This window comes from Corvus kubaryi, unplaced genomic scaffold (genome assembly GCF_017639235.1).
Source record: "Corvus kubaryi isolate FWS band 111438036 unplaced genomic scaffold, C.kubaryi_AGA036_p1.0 72, whole genome shotgun sequence".
Taxonomy (NCBI): domain Eukaryota; kingdom Metazoa; phylum Chordata; class Aves; order Passeriformes; family Corvidae; genus Corvus; species Corvus kubaryi.
Window position 1 is genome coordinate 592784 of NW_024582060.1, and position 22642 is coordinate 615425.

Genomic DNA, 22642 nt, shown 5'->3' on the forward strand with positions numbered 1-22642 from the left:
TCAGTTGAACTGGGGTGAGAATTATCAAACAGTTTCAGGTGTATCCTGTGTGAAATAAGGAAAGAACTAAATCTGAAAGGTCGTTCCTGGAACAGGCAGCAAGATTAAGATGAAGCATTAGAGGTGGTGAAATGGTTAAACATGCAGGTTTTGAGGGCTGGGTGAGTAATTGCAGGTAGTGAAATTTAGGAGATCATGGGGTAAGCCAATTTAAATGCTATATATATATATATATATACACCATTGCCTGAGGGCTTCTTTGAGACTGGGGAAAAGAGGTAGGATCTTTTTTTTCCACTGCAGTCATAGTCTCTAAATTCCTGAGTTAATGGTTTGTGGCAGCCTGGGACTGGCTCAAACTAGAATGGGAAGAACTTAAGAGAAAGGAAATACGGACACTTTAATTGCTTTGTTTGTGTGATTTGACTTTGCTGCTGGTGCTATTAGTTTCTGGACTGCAGTGTTAGAACATTTTGTTTGAGAAGATTAATTAAGTTACTGTAGAATTCTTTTCAGGCTCCTAGAGCTATAGCATCTTTGAAAAGAGTCAAGCAAGAGTTGTGGCTTGACTGGGACAGGTAGACTCGGCTTGTTGAAAGCTGAAATGTTTAATGTTCTTTGCAGGCTGTGCTGTGTCCCCCAGAAAAGTGTGGCCTTAATTAAGTGTGCAGAATGTTGCTTTTGCAACACTGGTGGTATATACTATAAAAACACTACTGGTATAATTGTGATATACTTGAGGAACTGAGTATGTTATTTTGGGAGAAAAGTGGTCTTGATAATTCTAAATTGAATTTTATCACAGTTTGTTACCACTAGTTTGTCAAAATTAGTTTGCTAACTTCATCTTTAAAGCGGTGTATGTGATCTTTCATAGCATTGCTCGTTATGTCCTTACAATAAAAAACCCTGAAGCCTGAAGCTACGGACAGCTCATTGTATTAATAAATGGGTTTTACAATGATTGCTTGGATATCAGAAGAAAAAAAAAAATCGAACTTCAGGTTGAGGTCTGAAGTCTAGAGAGAAGTACCAGAAAATATAACTCTGGATTATTTGTGCACACGTGGTGTAAACCAAGCAACAATGCAGCTTTCTGACTTTGTCCAGCAGTTTGAAAATCACCTTCAAATCTCTGTGCCCTTACGCTAAGGAAAAGGAAAATAGATGATGTTGCCACTAGTAGCAAAATGCATTACATTGTCTTAGTGCTGACCTGTGTTCTGTTAGGGCTGAATTGCAGTCAGCTGTGTGTGTCCTGCTGTAGCTCCATGGAAAGGAGAGGAGAAGCAGCAGCTGCCTTCATTCCCCTGCACAGCACTGCTGTGGGCAGCCTTGCATCTGAACAACACACTGACTGACCTGTTTGCCCTGGTCAGAGTGGTACTTCAGCAGCAGCAGGAGTGAACTGGATAATGATCCCACTCACAGCCTTAAACTCTTGCAGAAAACCTGGGTGGAGAATAGGCAGAGCAGCCAAGTGGGAGGGCGGGGACATGTGGGAAGTAAAGGATCCCTCTGCTGTCACTTCTTCCTCCTCTTGCAACTGGCTGGGCAGGCAGGCAGAAAGGGGCACGCTTACCTCTTGCTTATATTGATTCTTTCTATTCAGTATTAGAGTGACAAAAGCAGATATTGAGCTCAAATCTCTGCAGCCTCATGTACTGGACTTGGAAAATAACAAGAGGTGTCAAAGAGAAAACAATGCTCCCTTCTAACCTTGATGTCTGCTTTCCTTCCGCTGTGCGTTAAGTCCACAGCCCGGTGGCGTCCCGTTGGAAAATAGCACCTTGCTAACTTGGTGGTGTGTGTGCCTCTCTTTTCCTGATGGATTTCACAAAAAGAGAGATCTGTCCCATATTTGTAATTGTTAATTCCCACTGTTGCTGCTCTCACAAGGATTGTGCTAAAGAGGTAAGTAAGAATTTCAGCTCTGTCAGGTGCACGTAGCCACAGGGAAGTATTCTGGAGGTGAATTAGAGTTCTCTTCAAATCTGCTGAACTGCTTTGCATTTGCATAGCTTGGGTCTTTAGCTTTTAAACTTGACTTTACTTTTTCTCCTGTAGTTTTTAAAATGTAAATTTAAATCCTGACCAGCAATGCTAGGCCAGTAATTGATTCTGCTGTTTTCTACCTGTGTGTTTATTTCAAATCTAATTTTTCTTAAATTTCAAATCTATTTTTTTTCTTAAATTTAGAATGTCTGAGGGTATGTTACACTTCATCTGCCTTCATTTTGCTTTGTTGTAGAAGTTATACAGCATTGGTTGTACCTTCTCTAATGAAGTGAAGGATATTTTCAGGATCTCTTGTGATAGAACAAGATATTAAACTACTGACTCAGTAATCTGGTGATCTAACTAATGCAAAATAATATGTGTTTCTAGGCAAAAATTGTGAAGAAGAGTTCTGGATAGCTTATACTTTGGGGTTTAAGAGTTTCCTGGAAATTTAGTGTTTTTAAGAATACCTGACTTGCCTTTAGTTCATCAAATAACTGTATATGTTGAATTTTGGAACACACTTTTTTCACCTGGTTAAAACCTGATAAAATCAAACTTTATCACATCTAAGCTAAGTGAAAAAAGAAATCTTTCTCATGCCTAACATGCAAACTGTGTTTTTAGTTTTGTATCTGTGGCTACCTACATAAATACCCATATTTTAGAGGTATTCTCAAAATCTAAGTGTTCACTGGACTTTATTTTCAGTTGCTGCTTCTTTAAAAATAAGCAGTTCTTTGGCCTGGCTGTCCTTCTGTAAGCCTGAGAGCTCGTGCAGCAGTGTAGGGAACTTCAGCTCACTGGAAGCTGCTGCAGCCTTTTTTGGTTGGATTTGTTTCAAGTCTGATACATGCTGTGATGTGGTTCATTATGCAACTGTATAAGTGTGTTTGCTGGCAAAAGAAAGGAAATTACACGGGTGTGGGAATGGGAAATGGAGAAAAGGAGGCTGTTGCTTTCAGCAGCACTGCTAGTTTGTGCAATTTTAGATGGTAGCTTGAGAAAATGTTGATTTTCATGTGTGCCTGTTATACCTGTCTACCCTTTTGGTTTCTTTCCTTTGCAAGAGCTCTTCCTGCTGCTTCTTTAGCAAACTGGGAAGTAATGCTAGTGGGATTTGGCTGTTTCATTCTTAATGAACTGCCACTGGGACATAGGACTAGAAGATTAAGATTGGAGTTGTCCCATGATTCTTCTAAGGAGCTTGAGGACCAGGAGAGGCACATAGGGATGTGACCATCTTAAGTGTGGTAAAACCAGGAAGCACTGGCTGGCTTAACATTTCCTTGGGTGCCTTTGGGTTCAGAAACTGCTGAAGGCATGCTTGGCTGCCCAGCTCATGCTCTCTTAAGGACACATCAAGGTTATGTGAATTTCAGGGCCTGGCCTCCCCTGGGTTTCTGTATGATGGCAGATTAAGGTGTGTAGGCAGCTCTAGGTAGAAAAGGGTTCACTGATTTATTGATTTTTAATAATTTCTAGTATCCCCTGTCATGTTGTATAAAATAGTTCAACATTTCCATTAGTGCTTGGAGGAGGGAAAAAAAGGGGTTTGAAAAGTTGATGAGCTTCAGTATCTGGGGAGTGCTTGTCCAGAGCTGGAGAGGAGGCTTAAGCAGCCCTTCTCGTGGACTGTGGAGCAAACTGAAAAGTGGGGAGCTGCTTGAACATGGAATCCCGTGTTGGTTTTAGGCCCTAGTGTGATGTTCTTCCAGATTTTCTGAGGAGCAGTTTGGAACATGGGAGCTCTGCTGGAGGAGGCTGGCAGGAGCTTGACTTTTTAACTGGACTCGTGGTTAGGAATTCATGACATGGGGTATTCTAAAATGGTCCTCATGAAAGGGCATGAAGATTTTGGACAAGTATTTAATTTCTTGCAGGAGTGGGAAACGCAGAGTAGCAGACTGAATTACTGATTTTAAAATCTATCCGTAGCCTTAGCTTTTCAGGCTCAGTGCAAGAACAGAGCATGTGGTACAATAATTAACAAGAAAAATCATATCCTGGCTTCATTATGCTGATATTTTGCTGTACCAGTTGTCTTCCTCGTGTTAGCTTTTAGTTTTCTGAAATGAGATTGTCACAGATCTGACATCATCCTTCTGCTGCCACAGTGTCAATGAATGTCAATGCAGGCTGCTATGTCTGAGGCTTGAGCTATTTAGGAGACTCACATGTGTTAAACTTGGGCAAATGTAGATAGGAATATATGCAATAAGCAGTTCAACGGTTATTGCATAGGTTATATATGTATGTTATACAGGAGAGTATTTAATTAAATATAGAAATATCTGTACTCCATATATGAACCCAAACTTCTGGGACCATTTCAGACATGGTCATAAGGAAAGGTGGGCATCTTTGACAAGTCAACTATCTGAGCAGGGTTTTATAAATCTCTTTAGAGTGGAGAGCTCTGTGTCCTGCTTGGGAGCTGGAGGTTTATGATAAGGCCTCGTTACAGTCTGATGTTTTATCACCTGAGGCATTGATTTTCTTAAGTCGTAGTAGTCAGCAAAGCTTCTAAAAGCATTCAGCTAATGTTCACTGACAGCCTGTGTTTGTGCTTATTCTAGTCACAGGATAGTCTGCAGTTTTCTGTGAATTACAATTGCTAGAGTTTCACAAGGGCAAACTTTAGACGAAATAAACGGATAACCTTCCTGTTATAAGAGCATACTAGTTTTTATCAAATAAATTGTTTCCTTTCTGTGGTGTGGGGTTTTTGCGTTGGTTTTATTTTTTTTTTTTCTTTTAAGAACTGAGTACGAGGTCGATAGTTGCAAAGACTGGGGTTCAGACTCAAACATTTCTGATTCAAGACTTGTTTCCTACTCACAATGGAGGAATAGGGAAGGAAGGATCATGCCTTGATTTCACCAGTATTTTGTAAGATATTGGGAGAAGTACTTTCTGTTTAGGGCATGAATCACAATGCTGCTACTGCTACTTCATTTATTTCTGTACTTCAGAGCTATGGTTTTCACTTTGTTTTTAGTTGTCATTTACCAGTGACAGGGTCAGATGTATCAGGTATATAATTTCAGGATTGTTCAGCTTGAAAACACTAGCTCTGCTCAAACATTTGGACAGCATGTCTTCATCTTCTCTCATTCTGCTGTCATAAATACAGAGTTTGAAACTAAAGGCTGAATCAAGTAAAATTGAGTGCCAGATTTTGTTGTTGTGGACAATTAATTGGCCCCAAAATACAGCTTTTGGCCATGATTAAGTGATGAAGCTTGGCTCTCAGCCTGAAATGTTTTGCAGAATTCCCAGATGGTCATATCTCATGGCATGTTTGTTTTACTGATTTGGGTGGCTGATTTTATTTAGATTTTGTTTTGCTTTCCCCCTGTGGCTTTAGGGTGTATTGGAAAAAGGGTTGCTGTGTATTGTGGAAGGGCTTTTGCACAGGCCTGTATTGCTAAGCTCATTTCCCTGAACTCACAACAGCAGTGATGCAGGAGTGTGGTTTGGGTATAGTAGGTCTTTGGGGGAGAGCTAAGATACAGGAAGGTTTTGGTTTCTTAGGGTTTTTTTTCACATTGGACAAGTTATTAATGATCCAGTCAGATTATCCTGGGCTAAGGTTTTTCCTGTTAAAAAATTACTTCATATAATGGCAGGTTGGAAACCTTCTGGGAAGCACCAGAAAGCTTTGGAGACTGCTAAATTAATCCGTGGTTTCCTGCATTAGTGTTACATAGGAACCATTTCCTTCCATTCTCAGTCCAGTCTGTGTACTTCCTGCTAGCCAGCACAACTTCCATGGAAACTAAAGAGTTCTCCTATCATAACTTGAGGACCCAAGTGCCACTGCCTTCTGTTACAGAAATGTAGCTGGGGAAGGGGTGTGTGTGGGACATTGGCAAGAGTCACTAACAAACAAATGAACAGTAGTACTGGGGTCAGACTTCACCCTAATTTGCACTAGTTATTTAGGTCAGTTGTCTAGGGAGTAAAAATAGGTGGTCTGTAAACACATTAAAAACTTAACTTAAAATGGGCCTTGCAGTTTCTCAGTTGTTACTTGTGTGTTTCAGGGTGTCAAGCCAGCCAGCTTTGATAAAGTAGCAATCCCTGAAGTGAAGGAGATTATTGAGGGATGCATTCGTCAAAACAAAGGTGAAAGGTAAGTGCTTGCTTTGCAGATACAGGTGTTAATTGCTGTTTGAGTCCTTTGTCTGCAATGATACCAAATCCAGTTACTTCCTGGGGTTTTTGTTCTCAGGGAAGTTGGGAAGCCAGTATTCTGCAGCTTCTGTTCTTCGGTAGATTCCTATTCAGTGATTGTTTTAGAGAATTAACAGTGTTAGGAAGAGTGCAAATGCCATAGTAACCATCCACATCCGTTTATTCAGAAATTCTATTGCTTTTATTCAAACTTTGGCCTAGACAACAAAATAGTGGAGGGCAATCCTTCCAGGTTTCCAAGTATTTGGATTGGTTAGTTGGTTGTTCTGTAATCCTCTGGGATTTTTTGTCCCTTTGATTCTGTTGGTATGATTGATTATTTTGAGGACTCTAAGTTTGAAATTCTTGCTGCTCATTTTTATCCATGTTTTCTGCAATATGATTGCTACTTCAAGTGGTTAACTTACACCATTACAGGAAATCTACAACTGCTCTGATGGCTTATTTGTGGGATTTGTTTTGTTTTCTGCTTTTACATGTTTGTTACTTACTGAATGTCTGATTTCAGACTGCTTCAGCTTTTGTCCACCCTCTAGCTGCCCTCTATTCTGTTCAGAACTAGTTTTGTTCGTGGATGTTTATTCATCCCCTTTTACTAACTCTCGAAGTTTTACATCTGATGGTGTTGCTGTGTATTTTTAGTTTCAGTTCTTTTTCTTGCTTTTAAACAATTTAGTATTTTTTTCTTTTTTGAAGTTAATTTTGTGGCTGCACATCACTTATTTCTTGCCATTTAATTTAGGCTGTTAACTACTGTTGTTAATGATGTACTTGTATGAACGTAAGACTCTTTTGTACCTTCAGGACAAAGCTTCTAATTGTGCCAAACAGAATGCACATGAGGTGGTTCACAACAGAGCAAAACTTAGAGAATAAATCAGGGGATCATCTGGGAAGGTTATTCCTTAATATTTTATGAAAGCCTGATAACTGAATGTGCTTTCTACATTCTTTCCCAATATGCTAGATATGCTATTAAGGACCTTTTGAATCACGCTTTCTTCCAAGAGGAGACTGGAGTACGGGTAGAACTTGCAGAGGAAGACGATGGAGAAAAAATTGCCATTAAACTCTGGCTGCGAATTGAAGACATCAAAAAACTCAAGGGCAAATATAAAGATAATGAGGCAATAGAGTTTTCATTTGATTTGGAAAGAGATGTCCCAGAGGATGTAGCACAGGAAATGGTAAGTGCTGGTGGCCCTACAAAGCTCTGGAAGTAGTGGTGTTCTCTGACAGTGAAATGGGGCGTGTCAGACTCTGCTTCTGCTGTTACTGCCTAGAAATGAACAGGTTCAGAAGTGTGTAGACGAGCAGTTAGTGCCAGAAAGTGGTAGCTTTTGTTGTAGCACTCGGACAGTGGCTGTCTGTGGCAGTGTGAATTCTGTGAATGTATCCTCCTTCAGGTGGAGTCTGGCTATGTCTGTGAAGGGGATCACAAGACAATGGCGAAGGCTATCAAGGACAGGGTATCTTTGATTAAGCGCAAGCGAGAGCAGCGCCAGTCGGTGCAAGAAGAACAGGAGAACATACTTCAGGAAGAAGGTAGTCAGAAGCAGCAGCTGGAGCAACAGCAGCCATCAAGTGCTTCCCATGCAGGGTCAAAGCATCCCCAGTCTGTCACTGGTACTACTTCTGTCCCCACTGCTTCAGCATCGGTTTCTACGCAAGTGGAGCCCGAAGAGCCGGAAGCTGATCAACACCAACAGCTGCAGTTCCAGCAACCCAGTATATCTGTTCTTTGTAAGTGCCTCAGCTGGTTTATTTAGGAACTCTTGCACTTACACGCTTCCTCCCATCAGTCTTATACTTTTGGTGGGTATAGCAGTAAATATCTCGAGATGATGCTGTCTGCCATTACTGTCTGCTGAAGAACAATAGGCCACTAGAAAGCACAGCAACATGAGATACATTCCCGTGGCCTAGCTGAGCCAAGGCTTGGCACAGTGCACAGTCCAAATCAGCACAAAATGATTTCTCTTTGTTTCAAGGTACCAGATGAACTGAGGCACCTAAAGCATGACCCCGTGCCCTTGGTTTTGCTGCCCTCCTATAGGGACAGCATATTCTAGCCCTGCAGAAGGCTGTATGTTCTTGCACCAGTGCAGATCAACCTATTAAAACCACTTACTTGAATTCTTGTTAACTTCGTTTAAAGTGGAAATGAGATTAATCTACAAGTAGTTCAGCTCATAATTTGCTTTCTGAAAAGTCTTACTTTTCTGTTCTACATACTGTACATGAAAAGATGCATTAATAATCCTGTCTTTTCCTCTTCTGCCATCCCAGCATTTGAATCAGTATGTGAATAATGATGGAAGATGACAACTTCCATATTAGAATGATGAAGTTAAAAAGCAAATTACTGTCTGCTCTTTAGATAACAGGGATTTTAAATTGACTGTTATGCCTAGTTTGCTACTATGCCTACATGGTGCACCTGCCAGCCAGCACAACATGCCTGTTTTAAATGTCTGTGTAAAATGAAATAAAAATAATGATTAATAAACCTTGAAAGATCATTCATAACAGTGTGGAATTTAGGTTTCTATTTCTAGTCTAGCCTTTTGCAGGAAATGCAGTTTATTATTAAATATCTTCCCAAAGAACTCCTGAAATGACTAGTTTTTTTCAGGGTTTTAGGGGAAGGTGTAATGATAATAAATTACTGTACTGAGGAGGAAAAAAAGATTTCAAAATCAGCTTAAATATTACAAGAGGTAAGATGCTAGTACAGGTCCCCATGATATGGCGCAAAAATCAATTTAATATTTAAGATCAATTTTAGGATCTTTCAAATATTGAATCCTGACCACAGTTCCTGAAATGCAGCTTTTTCTCCTTAACTTTTCCAGCTGATGGAACAGTTGACAGTGGCCAGGGGTCATCCGTGTACACTGAATCTGTGAGCAGTCAGCAGACTGTGTCCTATGGTTCCCAGCACGACCAGTCAGTCTCAAACACTGGAGTCCAGGGATACACAGCTTCAGTTGGCCAAGTGCAGTCCCAGCAGCATGGAGGATATCAGCCACCTGCAGCGGTAAGCCAGACCTTACAGCACTGCAGATGCATGGGGTTACTTGATTTGGTATGTCTGTTGAAAGGCAGAGGAAAGTCTGCCCCACCATCTTCCACCTGTGCTTTGTTTTGCACAGGATACAAATTCTGCATGGGAGGAGTTCAGGGGCTTTTTTTGCAAGGTGACTGATTTTAGAGAGGGAGGGAAAAGTGCAAAGAGCATTTTGTCTTTAAAGCTTTTATTTAATCTTGGCTGCAATTAAGCAGAATGATGGGTTAGCTGTTTTTGTGGATGGAAGTAACATCTCAGAACAAGACTATCTCATGAAAATAAGCATTTAATCTCGCTTGGGAAGGTGGTGTGTGTGTTTATATGAAGTCACCAGGCATCAAGCTGCTGGTTTAGTTTGAAGAAGGGATTAGAATAATTGAAGCCACTGTATGAAATTGCTGTGTGTGTTCTGTGAGGCTTTGATTACAGATTTTGCAGGTAAGACTTTTTTAACTGCTACAGAATGTTGCATGTGAGAACTCCAGACTGAAAAGACCCCACATCCTTGTTCCCAGTTTTATTTCTAGCTTGTGTTGATTTGCTCATCATGCGTATTCCTTTTCCCTGGAACGTCTGCACTGGGCACAAATACTTTTCCTACTACGTTCATTTGTGTTGCCCTTTTATTTTGGTATGTTTTCTCCTTGGTATGTTTTTAGATCTGAGTAAGAGAGTATGCAGAAATCTATTCTAACTCTGGAGTAGAACTTCTGCTACTTTTATATTGTCTTCAGTGGTTCCCTTGTCGCTTGTTCTTTACACAAATAAAAATCCAAGATTGAGGCAGACATTATGGTATAATGTAGTAATACCATAAAGGAGAAGATGTGACCCTTAAGATTGAGGGTCCTCACTTCTTCTGGTACCTGTGGTTGTAGGCCTCATTACAGAATCACTGGTGTAACTAGGATTTTGGCAAACAGGCTGGTATCACTCACGATCAAAGCATCTCCATCTTTTTCAAAGACACTTAACCTGAGGTGTGTGGTACTGTTAGTCCTTGATAATGAGTTCTTAATCTGTCTAAATAAGCTGCTCTTCTGGATAAGCCATATTTTGGTGTGTGGGCACATAGTGGACCAGAAGCCACGTCACTCTCTTGGGATGGCTGGCTTCCGGGTTGAGAGACCATGATCTTTTGAGAGGAGGAGGGAGAACAAGCATATGATAGAGGAACAGCTAAGCTGCTTAGTTCGCTGCAAAAATGTACTCATGCTGTATGATGACAACAGTGGTACCAGGAGGCTGACAGAACTACAGGAACTACTAACCCTTTGTTGGGAAGGGGCTGACAGGTCAAAATTGTATTGACAACTGAAGAAATGGCCTTAAAAAGGATCACAGAATGCAGTTTGATCAGGACAAGAACAAGGTTCATGCTTAAACTAAGTACATAATGAGTAACCACTGGCTAGGCAGCCATTTTGCAAAATAATTTAAAATATAGTCTGGGATCACATTGGACCACAAGCTGGACATGGTCAAAAACATCATGCTGTCATGAAAAAGGCAAACATCCCATTATATGAAGTGGTAGTTCTGCTATTGGTAAGTCTATCCTGGACACCTTGGTTGAGTGAATTGGGGGGTGGCTTGGGAGAAAATCTAGAGGAGAGTGTTAAAAAAACCCCATGAGAAAGGCAAAAAATGTGGTTTATGTGGGAAGACTGAAATAATTGAGTCTATAAAAGATAAGCTTGAGGAGAGAGAAAGCTGTAAAAGGCTGCTATGAAATAGGAGCAGGCTAAATCAGATCACAACATTGTTGTTAGATAGAATAAGGAATGGTAAACCTAAATTGCAGCATGGAATTATTGTTTGGGAGGGTTTTTTTTAATACCCAACAAAGACAGATAAGTACTGTAGTCTCCATCAGTGGAGATGCTCTGAACTATTTAGATAAATTAGAGTCAGGAATGATGTATAACTCCTCTCGCCTTGGAATAGATGAAGATATATTTAGTTAACCATTTGAGTTCTTTTCTACCTCTCTCCCAAATTTTTAATAAGTCTAGCAAGATTTCTCACAATAGAAATCTTGAAAGTCAGATCTCCGCTGTTATCTTGATGTTTTCTCTCTGGAGGTCTGTATTTGATTTTAGTTAGTTTAGGATATTGTGGATTACATCCCTAAGAAGCATATACTGCCTCTTTAAAAATACCATGTTACTGTACTTAAAAACGAAAAAAACCCGCAGGAAAACACAATACAACACCAAAAAAAAAAAAGGCAATAACAACTCCCACCTCAAAACTTTATTCTGTTTCTTCTGATTTGATTGGTTTTTGACCTGTGGCCTTCTGGATTGTGGCAAGATTACAAAATCCAGATGCTTTTATTGGCCCAGCATCTGGAAGATGCTTGTCTAATTTTACAGAATTTTCCACGCACTAAACTGACCTTTTTCCACAATTCATGTTGCAGAGGGTGTAAGGTTTAAATTTTTATGGTAATGTTTTAGTTAATAAAGAGCCAGCTGCATACATTTAGCTGATGTAATTCAGGCAGAGGGACTGCCCCGGTAGAGGAGCTGGGTGAGGCGATACCTGTAAACACACATTCACTCTAAAAACTAATGAATGATTGAAAGCTCATTAGTATCCAAGTTTTTATCTGTCAGACTACCAGATGCTTTGAGTACACACAGTATGGGCTGTGTCTGTGGCCCCAGAGAAAACATTCTCTGTCGGATCTGCCTTCCACGTTTCTCATAAGGGTACTAGGGAGCTTTCCACACTGCTCAGTAACCCAAGGCGAACTTGGGTCCTCAGAGGTGCACACAGCCTGTTCCCAGTGTGTGTTGGCATTCATTCAGCATTCTCATATCTTGTGGTACCACACATGAGTCAATATTGGGTCTCTCATTGTGTGTCTTCATTTCTACCTCATTATAGTTTTTGCTGTTGTTTTTTTTTTTTTTTTTTTTTTTTTGAAGTGTTCAATTCTTAACTTTTGTTTTCCTCCTTTAGCTTCAACGTGGTCGTAGCATGTCAGTTTGTGTCCCCCACCTTCCTGCTCTTCCCTGTATGTCCTGCATCCCTCTCAGTGCTCCTTGCACCCCACCACCAGCGCTGTCTGCACCTCTTTCTCCTTTCTACCTTCGGACTGTCCCTGAAGAAACCTTTGCAGAAAAGCTTTCTAAAGCCCTGGAAAGTGTCCTGCCCATGCACTCTGCCTCTCCACGCAAGCATCGACGCTCCAGCCTGCCCTCCCTCTCTGTCAGTCCTGTATGTGTTGCCATTTGCCTCCTGGCACAGTAAGATAAGTTATCATTAAATACATCCTGGGCTCTGGGCATTTTTTAAATGAGAAATTGAAGAGTCAGTTCCTTACACTGTCTCTGTAATGTTGATTTTGTTATTTTTATTTATTTCTATGAAGCATTATCATATTTATTCATTATTCTATGAAACATTATCAAACAGTGGCTGACTGCTTTTTTCTTGTCTTTTAGGATAGTATAAATGTAAATTACCCAGTTGTACCGCAGAAGTTAAAGGAAAGACTAGTTCTTATTACCCAAAGTCAGAAGACTTTTCTTTTTCAACTGCTAAGTAAACACTGAATGTTAATTAAGCCCTGCACAAAACAACCAGCTTTTAAAGCCTGATTGCTATGGCTGGTTATTCTTAAAGCTTTGGCTAGCTGTGATAGTGATATTAGACATTTAGAGTATGAATACTTCTGAGGCTTTTTCTGTAAATTCTTATCAGAAATGCCACTTCAACTGCTTCTTAATGGGAAGAAGCCATAGTTTCATGTTTTCTTAGAAAGTCAGATGCAAAGATAATGTGCAATAGAGGAGGTAGTTGCTTTTCAATTTTGAGCTTCAGTTTACACAAAATAAGTTTTGAGAAGCATTTTTGTGTAAATGAAGTAAGTAGAACCAGGTTTAGAACATAGGACAGGTACTTCACCTGTAGGGCCTTCTCATTAGCATCGGTCAATATGGAAATTTGCTGCTGCTTTTCTGGGCAAAAGAGGCTGGGGAGAAAGTAAACAATGTGGAAACAGCGACTTCAAAAAGTCAGAAATGCCATTTGCCTTGGATGGTATATTTACTGCTGGCTACTATGGTATATTTACTACTGACTACTATTGACTCCTACAATTTTTTTTCCATTAGGGAAGAGAATATATTGTCTCTGGGCATACTGCAGGCAGAGATGAACAGAGTCAAAATTACTAAATTGTTTGATATTCTTACATAGAACTCTCTTCAGTGAAATATTCCCTACAGCTCTTAAATAAGGTTAGCCTCATCTGAACTAGTACGTCAGATGGAGTGGAATTGCCTGAGGACTCTGCTGTTACTAAACCTGTGAATGTTTTATTGTCCAGGCAAGAGTTTCAATGAGTGCTAATTTTCTATGTGGAAAGGTATGACCACAAGTGATTAAATGGATCAAGAGAGATGATCAATTTGGGCAGAACCCAAAGGTTCTTCAGTTTTATCATAAGGGTTTTTTTACCTCTGTGCTGGAATGGGTCCATTTTGTCTTACAAAAGGTTTCTTTTTAGCTTTTTGGCTAGCATACAGGACACTAGCACTGTGGTTTTTGTACTGGAAAACACTAAGATCTAATGTAATCTTCTAAGTGTGAATTAGAGGCTCTGCATTGTTGCTGCTCTCAAGTTCTGAATTTCATATTCCACATATGGCAGTGACCACAGGGGTTTGATTGCATTTCAAGCACTGATCACAATGGATAGGCCATGACAATAAGTCTCGTTCCATTGTCAGGAGCAGAATTGGTTTCTTCTTGTGAACTATTGGAATTGAACTGGAAAAGCAGCTCTAACACCAGCAAATGTTCCCATTTGTAGCTATGCCTGCCATGGATGTATTTAATGGATATTTACAACTCACCTAAATTTCCTAAGTACTGTATGTTTTTGACCATGAACTGAGTATGAATTCTATAAAGTTACTTCACAGAACTGCCTAGTGAACTGTGCATGTTGATGTGCTTTCACTTTTAATGTATGAATTACCTGTCTTGTTCATGTCAATACAGCCTCAGCATCCTCGTGGGGGAACACCACCGTTCCCAGATTCACAGATATTTTTCCCAACCGTTCATGAACGGCCGGTGTCTTTCTCACCACCACCTGTCTGCCCGCCGAAGGTGGCAATTGCTCAGCGGCGCAAGAGCACTTCATTTTTGGAAGCTCAAACTTGCCACTTCCAGCCATTGCTGAAGACTGGCCAGAGTTTAGTTCCACCTGGTGGTAGTCCCACCAATTGGACTCCAGAGGCATTTGTTATGCTAGGCACAGCAGCTCAGAGAGTCGCTGGAGAGCCTCTGCATGTGCAAGTTAATCCCGTGTTTGAGCAAGCTCCTGTCCACAGTGACTATAGATCTGGACCAACACCTCCAGAGGATGCTCGCTACAGAATGCATCCAGAAGCTGTGTATTTGGTGGGCATGCACTATCCATCACAGGTATCGGAGCAGTATGATCGAGTAGCTTATAACGCTCACGCGACTGAACAGCATTTGAAGCAGGTCTCTGAGTCAAACCATGGGCAAGGTGGTCCTCCACAAAGCTCTGTGTTCGACTTTCAATCGGGGCAGACATACCTGGCAAGACACGTTCAGAACATGAGGCTGGATTCTGGGATGGGTCCCCTTTCTCCATTATCCAGTGTTTCAGCTCCTCTGAGTGCAGACCCAGCTCAGATGACGATCCACCAGGTATTTGTTCCGCACTCTGCCCCGGCTGTGCTCTCTCACAGTGGCGATGGCAGAGCGAGCTGTGTCTTTGAGTTCCATATGCACACACAGAGCTCTGCTGCAGCAGAAGGGGCAGCTTTACCCCCGCGGGTCTACAGAAGTCGCCGGGGCTCTATGGAGACCAGCCAAGAGGAGTCCACCCAAGGCATAGGGTCGCATGGTCGGCTTCAGCCTGTGACAGAGGAGCGGTGTAACTATCTTGGTGCTGGGTTAGCGGGTCCCAGAGGGGGCTCTGCCAGGCGCAGCTGGCCAGAAGGAAGCCCAGAATACTCCAGTGATTCCTCACAGCTGACTTCCTCTGACACTGGTGATTTCCAGTCTCCTCCCCCTACAGGGGGGTCATCTTCTGCTTTTGGTTCAGACTTCTCATTGCCCATTGTTCAGCTGCCTCAGAAGGTGTTGCAAGAGTCGCAGCTCTTCATCTGCTTCCCGCAGGGAGCCTCAACTCAGCAGGCCTTGTCCACCTCGCTTTCATCAGGACCACCTGCATCCTATCCTCAGGTTACAGGAGCAAACCCTTCCAGAATTTCACTGCTTTTTATAAGTCATACCTGGCACTAAAAGGGAAACCTTGCTTTTAGACCTGCTCCATGTGGTTCTAAGAATTAGCAGTCATGGGGGTGTCTTTCCACCAAGTCTATACTAGGATCTCTTTAACTTAACCAGGTTGCTATGAGATAATGAGGCATTAGCAACCGTTTGGTCTGTGTTCAGATTTGGCTGAAATATTGGTAGGGCTTTTGTGTTAAAAGTAAAGAATGGTCAGTGTTCCTCCTGGGACTAGCTGTTCTTTTGTTGAGAGGTAGCTGGAGTACCAAATTGGCTTTTAAACAGTGGTTTTAATGAAATGTATCTTCTCCACACTTAGAATCAGCAGGTGATAGTAAAACTTGCTTTGTGTTTCTGTTGCTGCTCTTTAGCCATTTTAATGTGTTATTTGAAGTTGAACTTTCATACAAATAATGTTCCATTAGACAACAAGGTTATTTTGGTGACTGTCCAAAATGCAAGAGCTTTTTCTAGACTTGGGGAAAGAAAGTGGGAAGAGAGGAATGGAAGGAGCATGTGTTATGTGCATGTACATGGATTTGGAAATGTATTTGTTGAAGAAGTATTTGAAGAAGCTAAACAGGATGAGTAGTTAATTAATGGCACGAACAGCTGTTGCTAATTGGTATTGCCACCTTATAAGCCTTATGTGGTGTCCTTTTAAATAGCAAAACGTGAGGCCTGAAGCTTAGTTTGGAGATGTGTGTTTTATCAGCACATGTGGTATTTGCGTTTGCAATGGTCACCTTTCTGTACGCTGTGACTGTGAGGTGTGTGTCTATATACATTGCGTCTGCACTCGTAGTCTGAAGTCTCATAACTTCCTGTGAAAAGAGAGGATTTACTTTAAGTAGGCTTCTCTCTTACCTCTTTTGTCCTTGGAATTAGGGGCTTTGACATTTTAGTTACTGGAGTATTAGCAACTTTGGGATTTGTGTGAAGGAGAATCGTTTTGCTTTCTGTGTTAAGATCAAGAACTAAGTATTTAAGGCTTTCTGTAAGGGATAATAAAGGTGTTTTAGTAGAGCTGGAACAGCTTTAATCACCAGTCTAATAGATAGCAATTGCTGTACTGTAGAATTTGTAGAATGAATCTCCTACTCCAGAACTTCGAAAACTACGTGGAGATTTTTTTCTCCATAAACCTTTGTTAAACTCAGGAGGGGAATTCTGATGGATATAGAATACATCTGGAAAACAAAAAAAAGAGGTCATGTTTTTGGCAGAATGTAAGTTCTGGGATCTTTTATGTAATTCATTAGAAGATTAGAATTTGAAACCCAAACTGAGTCAATGTGAACAGATGTTACAGCAGTGGGATGTAGCACATGTTTAGATCCTAGCCAGCAAGGGCCTCAAGCTTCTAAAACAGCAAAGAAAAAAATGGTTCTCTTCATTGGCAGTCTGCTTTCCCCAAAGTTTCCGTAATTAGAAAAGTATGTAATTTTAACAGACTTGTTCCTAATGAACTTCTGCAAGCTGAATGATCACAGCATTAAGGACTTAGGTATTTCTGATACGATACATATGCACCAGATATGCTTCTTACAAAGGCAGTTCACCCAAGTGGTGCATGCTCAGGGAACTCGTCTGGAGGTCTTTGTCTAGTTCTCTCCCAGGAGCTGATAAAGAAATGCAGTTGTCACAAAAACAGTAATACGGATCCTGGGATCTGATAAAAAAATGTCAGCCACAAAAATAATACTGGAAGTCCATTCCATTTTCCTCTGCATCTTCCACATTCATTTGTATGCCACTCATCCATTTTTTTCATTGCTTACTCAAAAATTCTGTCTTAGCTAGAATGTGAACCCCCATATTTTTCCATATCCGATTCTGGGTAGCCTTTGAATGGCAGCGACTCTGGAAATGATTATCAGCCTGTGTTTTGACATGCCTCTCAAAGGAAACTCATGACATCTACGTGTACTGGGTACTTTGTATTTGAAGTAGAATTCTGTGTATCTTTGTGCCTGTTTTTCTTATGGATAGTTTTATGTCCATGTAGCCTCCTTTTATTGCCCCACCTGGCTGTGTCTAGAACATGTGTAAAGGTAAAACTTAATGCATCTATTTCCAGTTGCCATACCAAGGCATCCTGCTCTTAAAGCATCATCAGTGGAAGAAGAAGCTGGTAGGCTGATTTGTCTCATGTTGAGGGGCATGTGGGTTGCAGAGGCTTTCTGTATTGGTTATTTTGGAAGACTTAAAATGAAGTTCAGATCTCCTCCAGATCGCTCTGCTTTGTTCTGGTTGTTGTAATGGAATTTGGCCAGAAGGACTGCTTGTCCAAAAGGACAAGCTAGAAACCTATTCCAACCAGACCATTCCAGGCAGAAATGATTTTAACTGCCTGCAGCAGAAACCATTGGGTTTTTCTCAGCTGATTCTCTTTTTTTTTTTTCCCTCAGACACAGGTGCAAGGCCAGCCAGCCTCAAGCAATGCATCGGTGCCATCCCAGCCTACTCAGCACACTCAGCAGGTAAGATCATAGTTCCTCAGCTCAGGACTGAAGTACTCCCAGCATAGAATGTTGATGACTCTTTGAAGAGCAACTGACTACCTCTGTCACCATTTGACCCACAGTTTTGCAGCAAAGGAATCCTCTGGTTCTCACCCAGTCTAGCTTGCTATACATACACACTGACTTTCTGAAATATATTTTAAAAATCATGTTAATACTTGTTTTCCCATGCCTGTCTTCCCCAGCTTCCACCTGAGCTTGTAGTGGTGTTCCTGTTCAAGGGGAGACATGTCAGGATTTGTAAATTAGACTGTCTAGACAGTCAGACTTCATTCTCATGATTTCTTCTGACTGGAAATGTGATCTGCAGCATTCTCTTCTCTTAACTGCCTTGTCTTCCTTTTTAGAATCTTCATTCTTGGTTTCATAGGTGAAAGAATTCTGTTGCAAGATTTGGTGCCAATAATGGAATTGTATTAGTAATGCTAATAAGTAATTCCTAAAGCTTGACTGACTTGGCATATTCTGAAGAACCACTGATACCATTTAGGAGAGAGTAAAAAGCAGAATTTAAGTAGGATATGCTTTAAAAAAATCTCTGTTGGGGGGGGAAATACAGCTTCTGCCTCTTTTTCCTGCTACAGAGTGCACAGCAGCCAGCCTCTTCCCAACAGCCTGGACAATACCAGCTGCAGCAGCCCTCAGTTTCTGCCAGCACCACTCCTGCACAAACTGTCTCTCAAACTCAAACTTCACAGATCATGCCAATGCCTCAGGCAGCAGCTGGGACACAGGTAAACAAAATTCTTTCTAGAAGTTTTTGTTTTTCTTCTTTACAGCTGGTAAATTCAATATGCTGCTGCTTTCACTTCTGTCATCTTTTCTAATGGTTCCAAAACATTCATCCAAACAAGAGTATTCTTAGTGTACTACAACTGCCAATTTTGTTGGAAAATGCGTTGAAACCCTTTCACACGTGGCAGTCGTGAGTAATTTGAGGGAAGGAGAGCGCTTCCATGCACAAAGATCTTTAAAGTGTCAAAAATATCAGGAGGCATATTGATGAATGGTGTATTGTGAACGGATTCTCAGGAACTTCTCATTTCTCTGTTTCCCATACACTCTCTATCTTCTGCACCATTACATGTGTAAAACATACTCACTTATTTAGGCAGTGAACTATAGGACTCCTTTCTTCATTCTGTCATCCTTCTTACTCGCTCTTCTTTACTTCGTGGTCAGGAAGCTTCTGTTATTGAATATTGCTTCATTTTGGCTCATATCTCTGTTGAATGTGTGACCCACAATTTTGTTTTTAAAATTATTGTTTTGTTGCTTGTTCATCTAAACTGCCTTTCCAGTTGCATCGTTTGCTGGCTTTAATTGACATATTCCCTGCCATTCTCTGAATGCTGGCACAGTGGATTTTGATACTCCTTTTCTTTAGTCCCCATACTCAAAGCTGACAGATTTGTTGTAAGATTTGCACTTCTTTGCTGTAAGAAGGCAGGCTTGGGTCTGGGGACAGAGTTGAGGGGAATTTGATTCTGTTTATGCACAAATCAGTGCTTCAGGGTATTCGAATGTTGCTCTTTCACCCTCTGTGGGTGTCTGTTTCAAGAGCCTGTTGAGTTCTTCAAGGGAAGTGTTGCAAAGTGAGGACTGTTTGGAACTCCAGCTAGCTTCCCAGCCACTCTGCCAACTGTGCTCCCCAGCCACTTTAACAGAGTGCTGTAACTTGAATAATGCTTTCTTTGACTAATGTGTAAATCTCTGCTTTCCGCAACCCTGCTTTAAAAAAAAAAATCTATCTCTATTTTCTTTACCTCCCCAGCTTCCTGTTTCCCAACCAGTGTCGATCATCCAAGGCGAGCCTCAATTACCTGTTGCAGCATCTTCTCTCCCTCAGCCTTCAGTTGCCCCATCAGTCCCCATTGGCTCTCATTTTCTACCCATGGGACAGGCCTTGCCAACTTCCGTGGTTCCCCAGTTCCCAGTGTCTCAGTTGCCTGTAGCAGCTCCTCATGTGACGGTGGCTCAGCCAGGTTTCCAGTCGCTGCCCCTTTCGATGGCAGCTGGCATGAATCAGCCACTGCTGACGCTGGCCACGTCTGCCGCGGCAGCTGCTGTTCCCGTAGGACCAACGGCTGTCCCTGGCCAGCTCCCCACACTGATGCAGCCGGTGGCTCAGCTGCCCAGCCAGGTTCTCCCGCAGCTCCTGCAGCCGGCTGTCCAGTCCGTGGGATTGCCAGTCAGCATTGGACAAGCTGCTGAAGCTTCACTTCCTGCTGGAGATGCTCTTTACCAGGTATTGTTGCAAGCCAGCAGACCTCTTCTCCACGTTTTTGCCCGTTCCTCTAAGGTACCAGATCTGAGCCCTGGGCCCTGGCCAGCTCACTTCTCATATGAGAGCCATTAAGCCACTAAGAGAAATTCTGTTGCACGGTAAAGAACTGTTTTAAGGAGAAGAGAAGAAAAAAGTCCTTGGACAACCATGTGTTTTGAATTTTTCATATTTGGCACTGGAATTTGTCTAAAATGACAGAATCATAGTGCAGGGCTTTGTTCAACCACCGTGTGAGAGGACAGCTGTATACTCAAGAGATCTGTCAGCTTGAGGAAAAAGAAAATAAGAAATTGTAACTTTAAAAATGGGAGATGTGTGTTGGAAAGAAAATCAATGGCAGCATATTCAACAATGTCAGTGTTTCATCCCAGGTCTGGGAAGGGGTGGGACAGGGAATTTGTAGAGGTCAGTCAGGCAGCATGGATCTTGGATGTGACGTAAGTACCTGATGCTGGTTGTGATCTGCTAGACTGGTGGGCACAGACTGCTTCAGTGACTTTGTGTGATCACTCACTGTAAAAGTGGCTACCTGAATAATGATAGAAGTGTTCCTTGTTTCTGGGTCAGCTCATTACAACAGAACAGGAAGAACACAAGAGTGTTCTTGCTATTTAATCTCAAGAACCAGCAGCAGTTGTGTAACATCTGAGTCGTAGTTGTTCAGCCTGAAAATGCTTCAAGCTCATTTCTAATCTCAGGCTTTAAAATCTTAGGCTATATAGGCAGCTGTGAGAGTTGGGAGATGAAGATTGTTTTGCCTAAGACTTGGGACTATGAGTGGGAATTTGTTTGTTCAAGCATGGTGACTTGCATGCTGGCTGTATGAGCAGTTTGCTCCACATCTTTGGGAAGATTTTGGGAGTGCTTGAGCAACTGCCGAAGTTTGGGATATGCCCCTGGAACTGATAGGTTTTTTTATTACTGTCTTGTTTCCTAATTAGCTCTGACATTCACTGACTTGATTCCCTCATTTCTGTTACAGGGCTTCCCATCTCGGCTGACACCGCAATACCCAGGGGACTCGAGCGTTGCACCTTCCTCTGCTGTGGCCTCTGCCAGCATTCCTTCTGCTGTGCTGTCCCCTCCCATGCCCACAGATGCAATGGCCCAGTCAGCCTACCTTGCTCCTGTTGTGCAGCCGTATGGGGAACAGAACGTTTTAGTTTCCATGGGCAGCCTGGGAGGACAGGTTCAGGTGCCCCAGCCTCCTGTGAGTTTAGCACAACAGGCCTCATCTGCCTCCTCGCAGCAGGCAGTCGTGGAGGTAAATATGTGGAATATGATGTGACAATAGATTTTGGATGTTTGACTCATGCAACAGTGTGTCTCTGTGGGGATCTAATCCCTTCTGTGCTTGTCTTCAGTTGGAAGTTAATATTTCAAATTACCTTTTTCTTACAGCAGAATGTCATGCCAATGTGGGGACCTTGTTGCCACTGGTTGTTCTGTTGGGAAGTGAGTGTGCATCCTGCAGGCAAAAAGCAGTAAACACTTCACTTCTTGCTTGTACTGTAGAACATTTTTGCCATATCAAAGACAAGCTGCAGTTGGTAGCCGTTGAGAATCTGTCATTACGCCTATTCCCTGCAGCGTGGTTCTTGCAGGGACAATTTGAATTGTCTCTGTGTTCTGCATTGGCTTGCCTTTTGCACATTCTGTTAGTAAGACTGTAACTGCATGGCAAACTGTAGTGACATGTGGCAGTAGAAAGGATGGCTGGTTTCCTCTCCTCACCCCTCCTCAGATGATATTTTGCTTCACTGCAGTTTGCTCTAGAATATTTTGTAGACTAAAGCTGTCTAGATGCCAGCTGTTTAAACTTCTAAAAAGGCAGAGCTTTCAACTTTACAACTGGTTTGGGAGAAAACACTGAAGACTACTGGGTTGCTTGAAGAGGAGCTGTAATCTTTGGGGGAGTTCTTGATTGTAGGTTTCTATCCATAGGGTACTCAGGGAGTCTCACAGACTGCTTCTTCAGAGACTCTTCCAGCAACACAGCCTGCTCAGTCTACCCCTTTGGCTTCTTCTATGGATAGGTGAGCATTGCTTCTTTTCACCAAACTGAATTTTAATGTCGTCCGTTAGATTATACTTCCATGGATAATCTTTTAGATACATTTTTTCACCAGGGGTATATTTTTTTTTCACTGAGAATGTTCTTGAGCATGTGAGTAACTAGAGTTCCTAGAGGAAAAATAGGGTCATGAAGGGTGGAGCAGGTTGTGATTTATGGTAAAGTATGGAGGGAATAAATAAGATTGTATATAGTGA

General features: G+C 41.8%; 1 protein-coding gene across 11 annotated transcripts in view; it reads left to right on the forward strand.

Annotated features, from left to right (window-relative positions):
• Positions 1-22642, forward strand: part of WNK1 (WNK lysine deficient protein kinase 1) — a 100655-nt gene that overhangs the window by 49482 nt on the left and 28531 nt on the right. For 6 of the 11 annotated variants that reach the window (XM_042050213.1, XM_042050215.1, XM_042050214.1 and 3 more), the window contains exons 5-16: positions 6051-6139; positions 7169-7388; positions 7608-7944; positions 9057-9241; positions 12242-12499; positions 14291-14719; positions 17971-18042; positions 18669-18818; positions 19859-20332; positions 21354-21635; positions 21773-21826; positions 22316-22407. In XM_042050213.1, the coding sequence (XP_041906147.1) occupies positions 6051-6139; positions 7169-7388; positions 7608-7944; positions 9057-9241; positions 12242-12499; positions 14291-14719; positions 17971-18042; positions 18669-18818; positions 19859-20332; positions 21354-21635; positions 21773-21826; positions 22316-22407 (2642 nt within the window). The remainder of the gene's footprint in view (positions 1-6050; positions 6140-7168; positions 7389-7607; positions 7945-9056; positions 9242-12241; positions 12500-14290; positions 14720-17970; positions 18043-18668; positions 18819-19858; positions 20333-21353; positions 21636-21772; positions 21827-22315; positions 22408-22642) is intronic. The other 5 variants (XM_042050216.1, XM_042050221.1, XM_042050220.1 and 2 more) reach the window with 5 other exon arrangements.